Source organism: Bubalus bubalis, chromosome 5, assembly GCF_019923935.1.
Source record: "Bubalus bubalis isolate 160015118507 breed Murrah chromosome 5, NDDB_SH_1, whole genome shotgun sequence".
Classification (NCBI taxonomy): Eukaryota; Metazoa; Chordata; class Mammalia; order Artiodactyla; family Bovidae; genus Bubalus; species Bubalus bubalis.
Window position 1 is genome coordinate 36,131,349 of NC_059161.1, and position 19,775 is coordinate 36,151,123.

General features: G+C 41.2%; 1 protein-coding gene and 1 non-coding gene across 6 annotated transcripts in view; one reads left to right on the top strand and one right to left on the bottom strand.

The window, feature by feature from the left end:
• Window positions 1–19,775, bottom strand: part of RERE (arginine-glutamic acid dipeptide repeats) — a 412,205-nt gene that overhangs the window by 120,685 nt on the left and 271,745 nt on the right. For all 5 annotated transcript variants that reach the window (XM_044942961.2, XM_044942960.2, XM_006076676.4 and 2 more), the window contains one exon: window positions 4,572–4,620. In XM_044942961.2, the coding sequence (XP_044798896.1) occupies window positions 4,572–4,620 (49 nt within the window). The remainder of the gene's footprint in view (window positions 1–4,571; window positions 4,621–19,775) is intronic.
• TRNAE-CUC lies at window positions 13,298–13,370 on the top strand. The gene has a single exon. It is a non-coding gene; the product is annotated as a tRNA-Glu (tRNA).

Genomic DNA, 19,775 nt, shown 5'->3' on the forward strand with positions numbered 1-19,775 from the left:
TCGAATCAAAAGGTCTCAGACATTTTGTACCAAGCTGTTTCCCTAGCACCACGTACAGCAGTTGCAGCAGTAACTCTCAAATAGTTGTTTGTTAAATTAATTTAAAAAAATACTATTGCTGTGGAGAAGAACCAACCCCTCCTAGAGAAAAAGGGACTAGAAATATAATTTGCTTAGAGAAAAGAACATACATGCAGGTGGCTCTGAATCATAGGAAAAGATGGCCAACTGTGCTGACAAGAGAAATGCAAATTAATGACACTGAGATACCATTGCTGACCTATCAGACTGACACAGTGCCAAAGTGTGATGAGACATGAGGCCGCGTGTTGGCACTCACATTAAGTTGTCAGCATGAACACAAAATGGTCCAATCTCTATGCAGGGGAATGCTGTAATAGTCTTAGAATTACATGTGCCCTCTAAGCCAGTCATTCCCCCTTCTGGGGATAATATAATATCTCAAAGACAACTGGGCAAAATAAAAATCTCCAAGCATAACCTGTTCATCACAGCATTACTTGTAACAGAAATGCCTAGAAACAGCACAAACTCCAGATGATGGGGGCTGGAAGAATAAGCTGTTTATCCCATGCCAAGGGGTCCCAAGAGGTAGCAGAAGAACATGAGGAGGGGCTTTGCATACTGCGGCAGAGGGAATGCCAAGAAAGAGTGCCAGAAGGTAAAAGAAAGGTGGCGGAAGTGTTTATGTTATGCTACTGTTTATCTAAGAACAGGGGGTGGGGGGGGATACAAATAAGAATGATAAATCAAAACCTTTAAACACTAACAATTATCTATCAGAGAGGGAAGGAACAGGGAAAGAGGAGACAAGGAAATAAGGTGAACTTTCTGAACATAATTCATCTGCATGTTTGACTTTGGAGCCATGTATTTTACATAATTACAAAAACAAAGTTTATTTTTTTTTTTCTTTTTTTTTTTTTTCTTTTTTTTTTAATTTTATTTTATTTTTAAACTTTACATAACTGTATTAGATTTGCCAAATATCAAAATGAATCCGCCACAGGTTTACATGTGTTCCCCATCCTGAACCCTCCTCCCTCCTCCCTCCCCATTCCATCCCTCTGGGTCGTCCCAGTGCACCAGCCCCAAGCATCCAGTATCGTGCATCGAACCTGGACTGGCAACTCAAGAAGAACAATCCCCTAAAAACTCTAAAGCAAAATCAAATAAATCCACCTAACTATGTTTTGAGTTTGCTCCTCTCCAAGAATCAATGGAAACAGTGACAGACTTTATTTTCTTGGGCTACAAAATCACTGCAGATGGTGACTGCAGCCATGAAATAAAAAGACGCTTGCTCCTTGGAAGAAAAGCTATGACAAACCTAGACAGCATATTAAAAACCAGAGACATTACTTTACCGACAGTAGGAGTCAAAGCTATGGTTTTTTCAGTAGTCATACATATATGGATCTGAGAGTTGGACTATAAAGAAGGCTGAGCACTGAAGAATTGATGCTTTTGAACTGTGGTGTTGGAGAAGACTCTTGAGAGTCCCTTGGACTGCAAGGAGATCCAACCAGTCAATCTTAAAGGAAATCAGTCCTGAATATTTACTGAAAGAACTGATGCTGAAGCAGAAGCTCTAATACTTCGGCCATCTGATGTGAACAGCTGACTCACTGGAAAAGATCCTGATACTGGGAAAGATCCTGGCAGGAGGAGAAGGGGATGACAGAGGATGAGATGGTTGGATGGCATCACCAACTTGATGGACATGAGTTTGAGCAAGCTCAAGAAGTTGGTGATGGACAGGGAGGCCTGGCGTGCTGCAGTCCATGGGGTTGCAAAGAGTCAGACACGACTAAGCGACTGAACTGAACTGAGGAATCATTTCAGGTAACATTAAAACATACTAATTTCCCTAAAGAGCTTTAGTGGGATACATTCTACGGCCAAAATAAAAACTGAATGCTAAGCTGTTTCCAATAATCATATTATTTATAGAAGTGTGGGTACCATTATTCTAAGCTGCTATGTTAGCATTACAGGACTAAGGCAAATAAATAATTATTTTGATGTCATTTAAGAAAATTGGTTTTCTGACATGGGGAAAAGATACAGATATGAATGATAGAACATTTCATCTATAGGATTAAATATAAGGCCTAGATAAAATTTTGAATTAGTATTAGAAAGAGACCATGCTATATTTTATCTCTAAAACATAAATAAATTAAGGAAAAAAGAAAAGGGGTGAGGGGGAAGCATATTTCCTAATCTGTTCTGAAAAGGCCTGAAAATAGTATCTATCCCAGTAATAATGAACAGGGCAGCAGCCAACCAAAAAATGTCACTTTCTACTAACCAACCCATGGAACAAAGCCAAGTCTCCTGCATTACCGGCGGATTCTTTACCATCTGAAGCCCTACACTAAAACAATGAGGGGTCATTACAAAAGTTTCGTTCTAGATCTAGGGCAGAGAACATATATAAGAGAACAAAAAAATCATGTCATACTAGGTAACATACTCTAACCAAAGATCATGGGGGTCCAGTGAAAAGGACACAGAAGACAGCAGGAAAAGGAACCTACTAGCTCCCAAATGGATAATTTAATCTCATCAGTAAGAACAACAACATCTGGTTAGCATGTGAGTAATTTTAAACCCACTGATGACTACTGGAAGTTGTTAGAGAACCAACTGGTAAAAAGAGGGAAAGATTCAAGCATTTATCCTGCCTTTCCTATGTGTTTCAGGGAATCAAAAATTGACAAGAGAAAAGTTGATCAGCTAATAAAGGAAGGGATGACAGGATTAGCATATCACCATCTTAAAGTGTGAACCTAAGTAACAAGTCCAATTAGACAGTGAATCTACATACAGAAAGTCCCCTATATATGAATCTTCCAGCTGCAGACTTTCAAAGATGAGAATGTGCATCTGGTTCCAGCAAGGACCAACAGCCATCAATGGCAGGTATGAGTGACACTGCAGCTTCCCTCCATCTCCTACTGCTGACCATCCTTCAGCTCTACTGTCTCCCGTCTTCCCCCTCTCCCTCCTCCAGTCAGTAACTCTTCTTGCCTCTTCACTTGACACCACATCATGTCGCTAGGATGGAATGGCTACCATGGGTCAATATCAACATCCATTTCAACTCAAGGGGCAAGCCAGTCATGCTAATACAGCAATTTTCCCAAGTCTAGATATAGGCACATGACCCACCCATGGCAATAACATGTGGGGACTAATGGAAACCTTCCAGGAAAATCTTCTTTCTACTAAGGGGAAAGGAGAGCAGTGTGTATCCCTTCCCTCCTCTCAACATTTGCTGCATTTTCATTCACTGTAAGAACCACTATTAAATGCATTCAGAAAGAAGAAATGCTGCCAATTAAATTATAATCACACCACAGGATGTACAATGAAGCTTGACATCAGAGATAACGTGAATGGAAGAAGTATATCTTAGAATCAAGTTCAGCTCCTGGCCTAAGGAAGAAGGCAGCCCATGGGTATAGCTGAACACCAAATCACAAGAACTGGAGAACAGCAGAGCGGAGCCTGGTCCTCTCTGACCAGACGCGATGATATGTGAGACCATGAACAGCTGTGTTCAGCCAGAGTGTTCTGGCCCTCTCTGTCAAAGCATCCTACCTGATATAGAGATCAAAAGACAAGATGACAAACAGAACAGCAGAGTCTTAGTAAACTGAATAAAACATGGAAGAGCACAGGTCACGACTCAACAAGCTTCCAGCTGACAAAACATCTTAATCACTTTGAATTTTCTGAAGGAAATGGGGTTTTTAAAAAGCTAAATGAAAGCATGAAGTAAAGTGAAAGTCACTCAGTCATGTCCGACTCTTTGCGACCCCATGGACTATATAGTCCATGGAATTCTCCAGGCCACGATACTGGAGTGGGTAGCCTTTCCCTTCTCCAGGGATCTTCCCAACCCAGGGAGCGAACCCAGGTCTCCCGCATTACAGGCAGATTCTTTATCAGCTGAGCCCCCAGGGAAGCCCACAGTAACCAAACGTTCACTGACAGATCAACAACCATATATACAATGAATAATTCAGCCATAAAAAGAAACCAAATTCTGACATATGCTCCAATGTGGGAGCTCCCTGAAGACCTTATGCTAAGAAAACAAGCCAGACACAGGAGGGCTAATGCTGGCTGATTCCACTGATATGGTATCTATAGATGTCAGATTTGTGGACACACAAAGGAGAAGGGAGGTTGCCACGGAATGAGGGGAGGGGAGAATGAGGAGTTACTGTTTAATGGGAACCGAGTTTCAGATTGGGAAGCTGAATAGGTCCTGTGGATTGGCTGCACAATGATGTGAAGGTATTTATAGGCACTGAACCATTCACTTTAAAGTGGTCAGAATGGTTAATTTTAGATTGTATATACCTTACCATAATTTTTTTAAAGTATGTGGTTGTCTTTAAAAAATAAATCTCTTCATTTATATAAAATTCCAAATAGCATAAAAACAGTTCTAAGTTGCTGCTCAAAAGAATAAAAGACCAGTTGAATAATAAGAAATAAAAACCTATTAAAGAAGTTACTAAAATTCACTTTACCTGATGGCTAGGACCAACACGAATTTCTCCCTGGGTACTGTTCAGCCTCCTGTCATGAAAAGAGCACATCAGGTTAGCAGAGCATAGTTCTGACATAAATAAGCACATGTTTTCAAGAGGCAGAACACAGGAAGAATTAGCTTCCCCACTATTTGTAATGTTGCCTGCACATATACACTCCCGCCCCAACCCCACATGCAACGTTTTTCTTCTAAAAGCCCTTTTACTGCAGCTTCCTGCCTTGAGTTTCTATACCATCCTTCTTTCACCCCACAGAGAGATGGACATTCCTACAGTACAAATCGCAATCCATGTGTCTTCTTTTCAAAATATTTCAGGGTGCCCTACTATAAACTTAATTAAAATATAAACAAGACAGTTTATGATTTCTAGTGTACACACTGGGTCATTCGTTCATTCTCTCATTCAACAAATAATTTTTAAGTACCTACTGCAAGACAGGAACTGTCCTGGGTATTGGGGATAAAGCAATGAAAATAACAATGTTCCTGGCTTACGGGAACTTTCATTCTAATTTGGATTAAAAAGCAAAAGAACAAATAATAGGTCAGGTGTTGATACAGGTCACGGAACTAAAGGGGTGGTTAAGAATGAGCTTTTACAGTTCCTTATACAGGGCAGTCAGAATAGGCCTTCTTAACAAAGTGAAGTGGAGCAGAGATGTTCAGGGATGTGCGGGCATGAGTCCAGCAGGTCCAGGAGGTGATGGACCGTCTCCCTCCCATGACATTCTCACTGCACCTGCTGCACTCACCCTCCCTGGTGCCAAATCCAAACCGCCCAGGCTCCTTCAGAAAACCAGCATTTCACTGAAACCTTTCTTTATCTCCTACCATGTCACCTCACACATCCTAGAAGTGTGGGGTATCTTCCCCTTTTCATTCCTGGCAATATTCACTGAAGGTCTTTTCATGCCAGGCCCTCACAGGGCATGAAGGGCATATACACTGTGGATGAAGAAATGCAGGCCCCACCTCCCAGAGTTCCGTTGCCCTTGACTTCTTCCCATCATGGCTATCTGTTGACTCTCGGGAAAACCCTCTCCCTGCCCAGTGATACATCCTGAGTCTTACAGTCACCTGTGAGCTTTCACTAGTGGGCAGAGAAGTCTTTTCTGCAGCGAGAGCTGCTCGATGACTATCTGCTGACTTGGACTAAGCTGAAGAGCAGAACAGCCAAGACCAAAAAGCAAGCCCAGTCTCTGGCTTTTCTCCCATGAATCTGATACCTCCACCACCCCAGCACGCGCGGATGCACACACACACACACCATTGGTTTTGAAGCTATAAAATGAATTTCGGAAAAACTTATTTCTTTCAGGTCCAGCACTTCCTTCAATCTGACAATTTTTCTCATGAAGTCTTATTTTGGCAAAGAGGGCAGCAAGTATGAGCTGAGAGAAGACCAGAGAGAAGACCAACAAAAACAAAGTGGTCTGATCCTTAAGATCATTACAATCCACAATCCGTCCACCTAGGGAGGCAGCAGGTATGCCCCAGACACCAGAACAGGTCCAATCACTATGTTCATAAGCCCAATTCATTTCAGAACGGTAGAAATGCTCAGGGGAGTGATCAAAATTAGGCAGGTTTCAAGAAGGGGAGAGAGCCCTAAAGGAGATGAGGAGCCCAAAATCAGGGCAGAGGCAGATTCCCAAGTGGGACCAAAACCCCGCTGAGGCAGGAAACTGAAAAAGAGGGACAGAGGCAGGGTGGGAGAAAGGCTGGCATGAGGGGCTGCCTTTAACTCACTAGCCACCCGAGATGCAGAGCTGACGTCCCAGGGGTTTTACGTAGGATCACAAACTGCTGTTTTAGGAAGCACGTAGAGGAGCCACACAGGCCATGAGGCTATATTAATCTGAGTACTTCTTTAAAAAAAAAAAAAGGGCAGTCAGTGTTACCTACCATTTCTGTTTTGTAACTAGCTAAAAGCAAAAACTCGTTGCCAAAAGCTCTCTCCTCTATTTCTAAATACTTTCCAAAGGCTTGCCTGCCTAGAAGCAGGTCTGGCCCAAATGTATCATCTCCGAAAATTTCAGCCACAGCCCACATAGCAACGTGTGCTCCACAGCTCAACTTTCAGGTTCTTCTAGAAGGTCTATGTTGGGCCAGGGTTCTCAAGTGGTTGATTATGGAAGCATCTTCCCATCACTGCCACACACTGCTAAGTCCTGGATAATTTCAGGACAAACAATCCTGGTTCATTTTTATTTCAAAGGTGGGTTTTTTTTTTTTTTTTTTTTGCTTTTTGCTTTTAGTTAATAAACCAGCACTATCATATTTAGCTCAAAACTGTGCCACAGGGACTTCCCTGGTGGTCCAGCGGTTAAGACTTCACCTTCCAACATAGGGGTTGTGGCCTGGATCCCTGGTCAGGGGGCTAAGATCCCACATGCCTCACAGCCAAAAAACCAAAGCATAAAACAGAAGCAACATTGTAACAAGTTCAATAAAGACTTTAAAAATCAGATCAGATCAGTCGCTCAGTTGTGTCCGACTCTTTGCGACCCCATGAATCGCAGCACGCCAGGCCTCCCTGTCCATCACCCTGTTCACTGAGACTCACGTTCATTGAGTCAGTGATGCCATCCAGCCATCTCATCCTCTGACTTTAAAAATGGTCTACATCAAAAATCTTAAAGAAAAAAAAAGAACTGCATCACAATAACTGAAAGTGAAAGTCGCTCAGTCGAGTCTGACTCTTGGCAACCCCATGGACGATAGCCTGTCAGGCTCCTCAGTCCATGGAATTCTTCAGGCCAGAATACTGGAGTGGGTAGCTGTTTCTTTCTCCAGGGAATCTTCTCAACCCAGGGATCAAATCTAGGTCTCCCACATTGCAGGCGGATTCTTTACAGTCTCAGCCACCAGGGAAGCCCATGAATACTGCAGTGGGTAGCTCTCCCCTTCTCCAGCAGATCTCCACAACCCAGGAATTGAACCAGGGTCCCCTGCATTGCAGGAAGGATTCTTTACCAACTGAGCTACCGAGGAAATCCCCAATACTAAAACCCCACAAATACTTCATAAAAAACTCCTTATGTCCCACTTATTTGTATAAAAATAGGAGACTAATAACTGTTAATACTGCTAATAAGTGAGAAAAAAAATGTTGGGGTCTCTTAGGAGCCAAAATGAGAAATCGGTTTCTCTCTTTTATATCAACGAAGGGTACTTATTAATGAGTGGACTGAAAAGCACAAAATAAAGCAAAGAATCCTTTAAAATTAAAAATCAATTTTTACAAAAAAGTATTTATAACATGCAATTTTTAAACATTAGGGATTCCCAGCAAGAGATACAACAAAGTTGTATTTGAGTGAGATTAGGATCCAAGGTAAACAGACAATACAATGGCATGAGCCTACCATCTCCAGGAACTCAAAGATAGAGAATAAACTGCAGAAATATTTTTAAGTCCAAGAGAAAAAGAGGTAGATAGTGATATACGCTATTAAAGAAAACTGGATGCAATTAACACAAAAACTGTCAGAATATGAACTAAAATGAAGACAAAAAGTAGGCTTCCTCCTGGGAAACTGCCAATATTCAGCTAGATCTGGAATCCCTCAAACATCCCAGTCCTTCCTTCTCCCAACAGCAGCCATGCTCTATGTTCAAAGGTCCTCGGCTGCCACCTCCCTGCCCGACTGCTCCTTCTGAGGTTCCCACCTCATGCCAGCAGGCGACATTCTGCCATGACTAATGGACATCTACCTCCACCCATTCTGGGACTGTCTAGTACAGAAATTGAGATTTCATCCCTTTTCTGTATTTTCCCAGTATCGAATACAGTACCTGTCTGGCATTACTACTCATTCAAGGCAAATGGGAAATTCCTTGATTACATGAGTATTTCTACACTGCTAGAATGCACAACTTGATAAAAATCACCAGAATTATTTAAATGCAATATCAACAGCCTGTAGAAAACATTCAGTCTTCTTATGCTGACTACTACATTTTTCCTTTTACTTAATACAGCAAACTCAAACTTTCTGGTTTTAAGTAATCTTTTCATTCTAAAGTTATTGAAGTCTTAAGGAAGCTATATTTTTGAGAAGTTTCAAAATATTTCCTTATTTTAATGTAACAACAGGCTCATGACATAATATAACACATTCTTATGAAAAACAATTTTATTTAAACAAAAAAAACAATGAAAATAGAGGCACTGTTTTACATTCTCACAAATCTCCTTAAGATCTGACTTAATAGGAGACAGCTAGATTCTTGTATCTGCTTCCATATTCAGTCTGCTGCAATGAGTTCTTCTGATTAAAGTGTATGAAAAAAAATAAAACTAACCTCACACAGATTACATAACCAAGAAAGGAAAGACCATTTGACTAGTCTTTTTGATAATTATGGATATTCTTTTTGATACTACACCAAAACTCAACATGAGATTGTTTCCTAAAGGTCTTTTGCACAGTGTTACTCTAAAACCTTATCAATGAATTTTTGGACTTTTGTACGTTAAAATCTTATTGGTCTTTGATGGATTTTCCACTCATGATTTTGTCATGCATTTGTTAGATGGAAAATAGTCGTTCAAGAAGCTCTAATGCTTTTTCCACATGATGAGAAGATCTGACTCATTGGAAAAGAGCCTAATACTGGGAAAGACTGAGGGCAAGAGAAGGGGATAACAGAGGATGAGATGGTTGGATAGCATCATGGACTCAATGGACATGAGTTTGTGCAATCTCTGGGAGACAGTGAAGGATAGGGAAGCCTGGTGTGCTGCAGTCCATGAGGTCGCAAAGAGTCAAACACGACTTAGCGACTGAACAACAAAAAGGTTTGCAGATCTTCCAAATATTAATAGTTTTTTTTAAATCACATTCATTAGTATTACCATACATCTTGTAAAAAAAGTCTGTTAATGTATAGAAGTTGTTAAGCTCAGAGTGGTGGGTAAAACTTTTTCCAAATTCTATTTATTACTTGAAAGCTCCAATCTTGCACTGGGAAAATAGCTGTTTTCCTTAAAATGGCAGGCTCACCAAGATCATTATCAAGAAAATGTCCACCAAGTACCCAATTGAGTATCCACAGTCTATCAGTTATTCTTTCAAATAAAAATGGTGTTCCATGAAAGAAGTGGCTAGTTAAGTTTTGGACTGAAACAAACAGAGTCCACTGGTATGCACCTTCTGGCCTTTCATGTTGCTTCCCATTTCATCACAAGGAACTCAAGGGCAGCATCTGATAAAAGTAATAATGGGGCCCACAAACTGAAGCACTGTTATTCATATCATACATTATGAAATTCAGAAAATTCTGGGGGCTAATTACGAAGATTGAGTTGTTTCCTGTTTTGTATTACCTGTTACCCTGTTCGTTTACACTTCTTCACTCCAGCCCATCAACGTGAAATATTATACTTTTGTTGAAGAAAAGATATGTTCACACATATAACTTGATTAAGAACTCTGACACTGTTACACAGAGAAATTCACAGGAAGAGAATGGACACTGCATCCATATTAATGGAAAACAAAGTAAAGTCTGCAGCCACTTTCTGAAATCATGGGGACTGGGATTAACTTGAGTGTAGAACAACAGATGCTTTTGAACTAGGGTGCTGGACAAGGCTCTTGATAATCTCCTGGACTGCAAGGAGATCAACCCTGAATATTCATTGGAAGGACTGATGATGAAGCTGAATCTCCAATACTTTGGCCACCAGATGGGAAGAGCCAACTCACTGGAAAACACCCTAACACTGGAAAGATTGAAGGCTTAAGGAGAGGGGGCCGGCAGAGAATGAGATGGTTAGAGACCATCACAACTCAATGGACATGAACCTGAGAAAACTCTGGGAGATAGTGCTTGAAAGCGGAGTTTGGCAGGCTGCAGTCCATGGGGTTATGAAGAGTCAGATATGACTTAGCAACTTGCCAACGGATCAATAAGAACAAGACTGTCCAATGAATGTTCACTGGAATAAATTCTTAAAAATATGCTGGTGGCTAAAATTCAAAGGGGCCCTAATCAAGAAAATGACAGGTTAATCCTTCAATAAGCAACAATAGCTAATATATAAGTAGTAAATCTCACATGTAGGTGATGGATACTACATATGCAATAAGAAACCAAAGATGGAAGTCATATCCCAGGATAATGCAAGACACATCGATGTACATCTTTACCCTTGCCTCAGGGTTTCCCCTCATATTACCTTAAATTTAGGTATCTTATACTTGTATACCCCTTCACAGATCACTGCTTTGTCGTGGCAAAGGGGTTTGCATAACTCAATGAAGATATGGGCCATGCTGTGTAGGGCCAGCCAAGATGAACAGGTCACAGTGGAGAATTTTGACAAAACATGGGCCACTGGAGGAGGGAACAGCAAACCACTCCAGTATACTTACTGTGAGACCCTCACGAACTGTATAAAAGGACAAAAAGATATGATGCCAAAAGATGAATCCCCCAGGTCTGAAGGTGTCCAATATGCTCCTGGGGAAGAGCAGAGGAGAACTACTAATAGCTCCAGAAATAATGAAGTGGCTAGGCCAAAGTGGAAACAATGCTCAGTGTGGATGTGTCTGATGATGAAAGAGAGATCCAATGCTGCAAAGAACAGTATTGGATAGGAACCTGGATTGTTAGGTCCATGAATCAAGGTAAACTGGAAGTGGTGAAGCAGGAGATGGTAAGAATAAACACCAACATCTTAGGAATCAGTGAACTAAAATGGATGGGAATGGGAGAATTTAATTCAGATGACCATTATATCTACTGCTGTGGGTAAGAATCCCATAGAAGAAATGGAGTAGTCCTCATAATCAACAAGAGTCCGAAATGCAGTATCTGGGTACAGCCTCAAAAATGAGAGAATGATCTCGGTTTGTTTTTCAAGGCAAGCCATTAAATGAACGAATACTCATTGGAGGAACTGATGCTGAAGCTGAAACTCCAGTATTTTGGTCATCTGATGTGAACAGGTAACTCACTGGAAAAGTCCCTGATGCTGGGAAAGATTAAGTGCAGAAGGAGAAGAGAGAGTCAGAGGATGAGATGACTGAATAGCATCACTGATGCAATGGACATGAACTTGCGCAAACTTTGGGAAATGGTGAGGGACAAAGAGGCCTGGTGTGCTACAGTCCATAGGGTCACAAAGAGTTGGACATGAGCGGGTGACTGAACAACATAGTTGTATGACAAATACAAGCGAAATAATAACACTAGTTACTACTCACTAAGTGCTCTCTATGCCAGGCACGGCTTTCCTGGTGGCTCAGTGGTAAAGAATCCACCTACCAATGCACAAGAATGTGGATATGATCCCCAGGATGGGACGATTCCCCTGGAGAAGGAAATGGCAACCCACTCCAGTATTCTTGGCTGGGAAATCCCATGGACAGAGGAGCCCAGTAGGCTACAGTCCATGGGGTCACAAATAGTCAAACATGACTTAGAGACTAAACAAACACAACAACAATGCCAGGTATACATTATTTCATTATTCCTTGACAACTCTATGAGGCAGTATCCTGACTTAATAGATAATAGTAATGGTAGTAATTGTAACATCGATAAAGAAACTAACATACACAATGAACACTTTCAATGTACCAGGAATTTTGAGCTCAGCAAATTTCAGACATTGTCTTATCTAACCTTAAGGATGATGACCCTACACAGTAGGTGCTATTACTACCTGTCCAGATAAAGAAACTGAAGCAAAGAGAGTTTATAACTTGCCCATGATTACACAGGTAACAGTTTGGAAAAACCAGGATTCAAATTCAAGTTTAGCTGATTACAAAGTTAGAGCTCCACATTCCATATGGCAGAGTGATTAAGTTACTGAACCAATATGACACAACTAATTAAAAACAGAATTACTATGAGAAGACACAGCCCTTTCCATACTTCAGTTCTATGTTCATTTCCAGTATCAAAGTAAGACAAAAATCAAAAAGCTTTTCTTAAATCTACAAATCATGTTAAAAGTGAAAAATCCATCAAAGTTCAACTTACATAACATTGTCAAAATTGCAAAATTATAGAGATGGTTGCCAGCTGTTGGGAATGGTGGGAGGAGAAAGGAAGGAGTGGAATCTTTGTGATGGCAGAACAGATCCTGATTAGGACTGTGGTGACACAAAGCTACACCTGCGATAAGATGTGACAGAAGTGTACACATCCTGTACCAACATCCCAGGCCTGGGCGCTGATGCTACACTGGAGTTCTATACATACCTACTGGGGATGTGAGTGAAAGGTACATGGGAACACTCTTCCTGCTGCTGCTGCTAAGTCACTTCGGTTGTGTCCCACTCTGTGGGACTCCATAGACGGTAGCCCACCAGGCTCCCCCGTCCCTGGGATTCTCCAGGCAAGAACACTGGAGTGGGTTGTCATTTCCTCCTCCAATGCATGAAAGTGAAAAGTGAAAGTGAAGATGCTCAGTCATATCCGACTCTTAGCGACCCCATGGACTGCAGCCTACCAGGTTCCTCCATCCATGGGATTTTCCAGGCAAGAGTACTGAAGTGGGGTGCCATTGCCTTCTCTGACACTCTTCCTATAAAACTAAAAAATTAAAAGTTGTTTTAAAGCAAAAGAAGAGGTTAACTGAATGGTGCATCACAGATAGACTATGGATAAGAAAGAAAGCCAGACATGAAAAAGTTGAACAAATGACAAATAGAGCCCCTCAGAAGAGAATGTAGAGGGACTTTCCTGGTGGTCCAGTGGCTAAGACTCTGCATTCTCAATGCAGGCGGCCCAGGTTCGATCCCTGGTTAGGGAACTATATTACATATGCCACAACTAAGATCCAGTGCAGCCAAATAAATAAATATTTTAAAAATAAATTTTAAAAAATATACTGCAAACAGCTGAAAAAATTACTGAAGAAATAATGCCATAGTTAATAAGCAATGAGATTCATATTCCTTTTTTTCTTTGTAATTTACTAGAAATATCTGGTGTGGGGTCATCCTTTTTGAGACATACTTAGCTGTGAAGCACACTACAAAAAAAAAAAAAAAAAAATTCACCATCCTCACCAGAAAGGAAGTATTTCTCTGTGCCACTAATGTAAATAATATACATATTTCAAAACAGTTGAGTTTAATCCCCCTTATTCTACACATCTTTGCTCTGGAATATGAAAAAATAGTCCCATAAGCCAAATTACAACAATAATGTAAGTCATTGTGTTTAGTCCTTGAGTTTAACAAAATAGAAAGAAATTCATTGTATATGAAATCTGACACAAAAGAAACTGATGTAACAAAGCAGTGTCCATGGCAACTACAACTTAATATTTCAGTCCTCTTCAGCTGCAGTGGATTAAATAAAATGACAAGATGTTCCCTTTGAAAAGTAACCTGTTACCATGGAAACGTTTTAGTCTAAGAAGTAAACAGGGAATGGACAGAAAGGAGCAGGGAGCCTGCGACTGAATATCAAACAGGGAGAAGCATCTATGCAGAAGAGATGAGGCAGGGGTGCCTGGCCAGATGCAGGAAGCTCCTTGAGAAGAGCACGCTGGCTGTAAAAAAAAGAGCAGCCAGGACAACACCACGCCTTCCCCCCAAGAGAGGGATACAGTGAGGAAGGCCATGGTCTGTGAATGTTTGCTTAAGACCCCCAAATATCTCTGTGTGATCATGGTGACTGCTTAAGACAAGAATCTGCATCTACAGGGAAAGAGGGACAAGGATCTGCAGTCATGGGGAGAAGACACAAGCTGGTAGAACAGAGGCCTTTGACAGGCAGCCTGCGTGGCTACTTTCCATCACAATCCATACCCAGAATATAACGCCATGGCCTCCCCCTGGCACATTCCCCAGAGGCTGGGACCGGTAACTCTCAAGTCAGACCCTGCTCTGTGGCTGGTGCTATGAATGAATGAAATCACAGTGCCATCTTCCTTTATCCATCCTTCATATCAGAATGCTTGGACAGTAGATCATTCTCATCTTTTCTGGAGGGTGTCAAGCTGAACAGGAAGACTGACATGAAATCAACAGAAAAAAGACTAGAATCTCTAGCTACTAGCTCATTCAGAAAGTGATGACAGAGATAGACTATGGGTCCAGAATGAAATACATCAAATTTTAGGAAATCAAAAGACAATTTACCAGAATCACTCCTTCTCAGAAAGGTGGTAGGCAGGACTGAAAAAGGACTGATAAGAAGGAAGACTACAACAGCATGGTGGGTGTCTCAGATTTCTTCAGCATGGACACGTATTTCTAAAGCAGTCTTTCCAATAAGTCTGAAATTTCTTTGAAGTCTGACATAGTTTCTTTTAAAAAAATGTAAATTTTATATTCTTGTTGTTGTTTTTGTTGTTGTTCAGTTGCTACATCACGTCTGACTCTTTGCCGCCCTGAAGACTGCAGCACGCCAAGTTTCCCCGTCCTTCACCATCTCCCAGAGTCTGCTCAAACTCATGACCATTGTGTTGATGATGCCATCCAATCACCTCATCCTCTGCCAATCCCTTCTCCTTCTGCCCTCGATCTTTCCCAGCATCAGGATCTTTTCCAATGAGTTGGCTCTTCACGTCAGATAGTCAAAGTATTGGAGCTTCAGCTTCAGTATCAATCCTTCCAATGAACATTCAGGGTGGATTTCCTTTAGGATTGACTGGTTGGGTCTCCTTGCAGTCCAAGAGACTCTCAAGAGTCTTCTCCAGCACCACAATTTGAAAACATCAATTCTTCAGTGCTCAGTCTTCTTTATGTCCAACTCTCACATCTGTACACAACTACTGAAAAAACCATAGCTTTGACTGCTGCTGCTGCTAAATCGCGTCAGTCGTGTCCGACTCTGTGTGACCCCATAGACGGCAGCCCACCGGGCTCCACTGTCCCTGGGATTCTCCAGGCAAGAACACTAGAGTGGGTTGCTATTTCCTTCTCCAACGCATCAAAGTGAAAAGTGAATTTTGAAGTCGCTCAGTCATGTCCGACTCTCCGCAACCCCATGGACTGCAGCCCACCAGGCTCCTCCGTCCATGGGATTTTCCAGGCAAGAGTACTGGAGTGGGGTGCCATAGACAGACCTTTTTCGGCAAAGTGATGTCTGCTTTTAGTACTCTGTCCAGGTTTGTCACTTTTTTCACTCTCCTCTTTCACCTTTATTTATATTCTACTCCATAACATATTACCATTCAGTGCAAGATCCAAAAACGTGAGTAAAATCATTGTGCTCTGCGTGTCCCCAGGATGCCTCATGATTTGAGTGCCCTCACTGTCTGGAGCGAAGACTTGTTAGACACACCTGAGTCCAGATGCCTGGGTGCCGGGGGGAGTACAGACTTTAGAGTCAAATGAAGCTGGACTGAAATTTCACTATCAAGGTTCTGTCAGCTCTAAGTGTAATCTTGAGGACACAATTCAATCTCTCTGAGCCCATCTCTGAAATCAAATTCATAAAGGCTACTTTGCAAGGCTGCTATGAAAATGAAAGATGATCCATGAAAAGAAGTTGATACATGTCTGTCACACAGGAGTCAGGACTATTATTAGCTGCAAGCACTGGCAAGTGTGAGAAAGGGAGGCAGTTCCTTTATTAGGGGTTCCCAAAGCATCGCTGACCTCTCCCTCAGTCTCTGTCACAGTCAGGATTTTATATTTCACTTGTGTAATTATTTCTCTCGATGGCTATCCTGACTGAAAGCACCATGTGGGTAGGAACCAAGTCTGATTTTAGCTCAACTACTACTTTCCAGAGCCTTTGGCAGTCACTAAATTTCATTTTATTAGAAAGTTTATTAAATAAAACTTTATTAAATATTTACTTTATGTAAAATTAAAAATTTATTTTAATAAGTGACTCCAATATTCTAACTCAACTATCATTTAGCCATGAAAGTGCAAGTGTTAGTTGCTCAGTTGTGTTTGATTTTTTGTAACCCCATGGACTACATAGTCCACCAGGCTCCTCTATCCATGGGATTCTTCAGGCAAGAATACCCGAATGGGTAGTCATTTCCTTCTGCAGTGGATATTCCTGACCCAGGGATTGAACCTGTCTCTAGGCAGATTCTTTACTGTCTGAGCCACTAGGGGAGCCCTCATTTAGCCACTAAATAGCAACTCAGAGCTTCACTGAAAGTTAAAATTCATTTGTGAGAGTATACTCCCCTCCCAAGCAAATTAATCTAAGACAGGCTTGATAAACTTTCCAGAAGGAACAAAAATCAGGATTCATTCAAAGTAAATTAGTCAACATTTGGAAGAGTTAACATTTCCAATCCATACACAAATGCAAAGGTCAAGACAGGAATTCATTAAAATCCAGAATCATAGTATTTGAAATTTTCTCTGATGGAAGCTTCCTAAGAGGCCTCCCCCCCGATCCCAGCCTTCTTAGCTGAACAGAAGAAACCAAGGTGGAAGAGATAAAGGTGCTCTTTTGAGGGGTCCCAGTGAGTTAAGTACAAAGGACCTCAAGCCGCTCTTTTTTAATAGATTCCCCGTAAATATAATTTGAAATCTAGAACCGAGAATTTAGGCACTGGCTAAGGGAATAAGAAGAATTTCCATGCTGATAACAAGATGCAGTAAAATATGGCCTCCACACAATAATATGAATATCAGGAAAAAACTGGTAAAAAAATTTTTTTAAATAACACGTGAGACAGTGCTACATTCAAAATGGATAACCAATAAGGATCTACTATATAGCATAAGAAACTCTACTCAAATGTTGGGTAGTAGGCTGGATGGGAGGGGAGTTTGGGGGAAAATGGATAACATATATATGTAGAGCTGAGTCCTTTCCCTGCACATCTGAAACTACCTCAACATTGTTCATCAGTTATGCCCCAAGACAAAGTAAAAAGTTTAAAGTCTGGGGGGAAAAAAGGGATTAGAATACTAAGAAATGGGAAAAACATAATCCCAGAATAGTATCAGTTATTTTTTAATGGAATAAACTATGAGGAAAAAAAAAAATGAGTGAGAAAGGATCTAGTTTCAAATCACTACCAGGACCTTGTTCCACTGTCTCAAGTTCTTCTTTGTCTGTCCCTCCCCCGTCCCCCACCAGGCAGCGTGGCTGTCCACAGCATCGCCTCCACCCTACCTCAGGCTCCTCGTGGGTTCTACTGTCATCACCTGCTGTGATGATGTGAAGCAAACAGTTGTAAGGACCACACTCAACACACACTCAACACAAACATACATACATACATATACACACACACCCACAACACGCACATGGCAGTTCAGAAAACAACTTTATTTTAAAATCCCACCATAATTTATAATGAGTAGTATTCAAAGATTAAGCCTATTTCCTAACCAAAAATGTTGCTGGCTTTCCATACACTGATATCAAACTATAATATGTAGGAACAGAGTGTCCCCAGAAAAAGAGAGACTTTGGACCAAAGAAAGTGTGTCTACAACACCCATCTGAATGTCTCTCTCTTCCTCCTGGGAAGTCTCTAGAAAATGCTGTTTTTTAGAAAAGGACCACCCCCTTGCTCCTGGCCACTGCAGTGGTGTGACTCTGGGGAGGGAGAGGCGACAGTGTTGGCGACCCAAGTATTAGCCTTCACATGCCCCTCCCTCTCCATTAGAGAAAGTGGTCAGAAAAGAACACTGCGAACTACTGCATGCGCCAAATGCTACATGACATGGAAGTAGAGCCTTTTTTAAAACTTTGAGAAAAACATTAACACCTAAAGAGCCTGGCCAAACATATTGGTCATTAATTTAATTACCATAATTGCTAACACAATTCCTAAGATGGTCTTAATCGAACATATTGACCAACAACTACAGATGTTGTTAAGCTAACCACACCTACACAAGATTGGAGACTTGAACTTTGAATTAATAACAAAAATACACTGAGCAATTATGTGTCAAGCACTTTCATATGGCTTGCTTCCAATCTTTATAACAACTGTGAGGAATATTTACCCCCATCACCCATGAGAAAACAGAAGTTCAGTTTGACAAATGTCACTTACTAAGTAGAATTTGAATCATATCATTCAGCTCCAGATGGACTTATCTCTCTTACCACAGATGCCACTCATTTAATTCAGCATATTCATGCCAGAAGCCCATCTCAGGCACTCTACAGTCCAGTAAGAAAGACAATCAATCAAAGAGTCACAAGCAAACGTATAGTTCAGAGAACTCTGATAGAAAGTCCAATTATCCCAACTGAATTAAAATGAACTTTTTTAGTTTAAATCCAAAGTTTCACAGAGCTTAAAGAGATTCAATTCATTTTCTTTCAGATTTGCTTTAAAGATATATTCAAGAACCTGACTCCTTGCCTGTCACAAACTGCTGAAGGCAGATGACCATCAGTTTGGGAGAAGATTCACAAACACACGCATAATTTCAAATCTCCCTTTTGCCCATACTGTTCTTTTTACTCTGTCAGACATGATGTTTTACATCTTTAGAATGAATGTTTTTCTGTTTGAAGGACAACTCAGTTCAGTAATGACCAAAATATAAAATGAAAAATTAATTCAGAAGGAAAAAGGATCAGGACCAAAAAATGACTGAAGACTCACAGACACGGTAGATATCAGGTCGCAGGTGTCAGGTTCTTTCGATTAATTCTTAGGCTAACACAACAGAATCTAGCAAGTGGCCAAGGGCAGCAATCTATCGTAAGCAGATTCTCAGGCTCTGCAAAATTTATGTTGACAGAGGAACACTTAAATGTAAGGATCAACCTCAGACTCTGATTCAAGATGCTGACGTGATGACAAGAAAAGCTAGTAACATGGTAATATTTGGGGGAGCTTTTACTTTCACATTCTTCTGGAAACATACAGTGTCTTCCCCAGCATCCCTGATATGCAGCAGGACGGGAACAGTAAGTCACAATGCAACTCACCAGCCTCCTTTCCAAGTCCACACCACCCGGGGCTGAGACAATATTCCCAACAAGGGACAACTCCCCATGTGCTGCAGATTCACCTCCACCTCCACCTCCACCACCACCAGACAAGCCTCAGAGCAGAAGGTAGCTGGTCAGCAAGTAATCTCCCAAAAGTATTTTCCCAAGACGGGAACATGTGGCACAAATGCACAGCACGTAAAATAGTGCTCTAATGACTTACTTCAGTGGACTGGAAACAGAAATTCGACTGTTAACAATAGAGGGTCCGCACAGATCCCAGTAGTTACTACAAGACCTCGTGGTCTAATGAGCTGGCCAC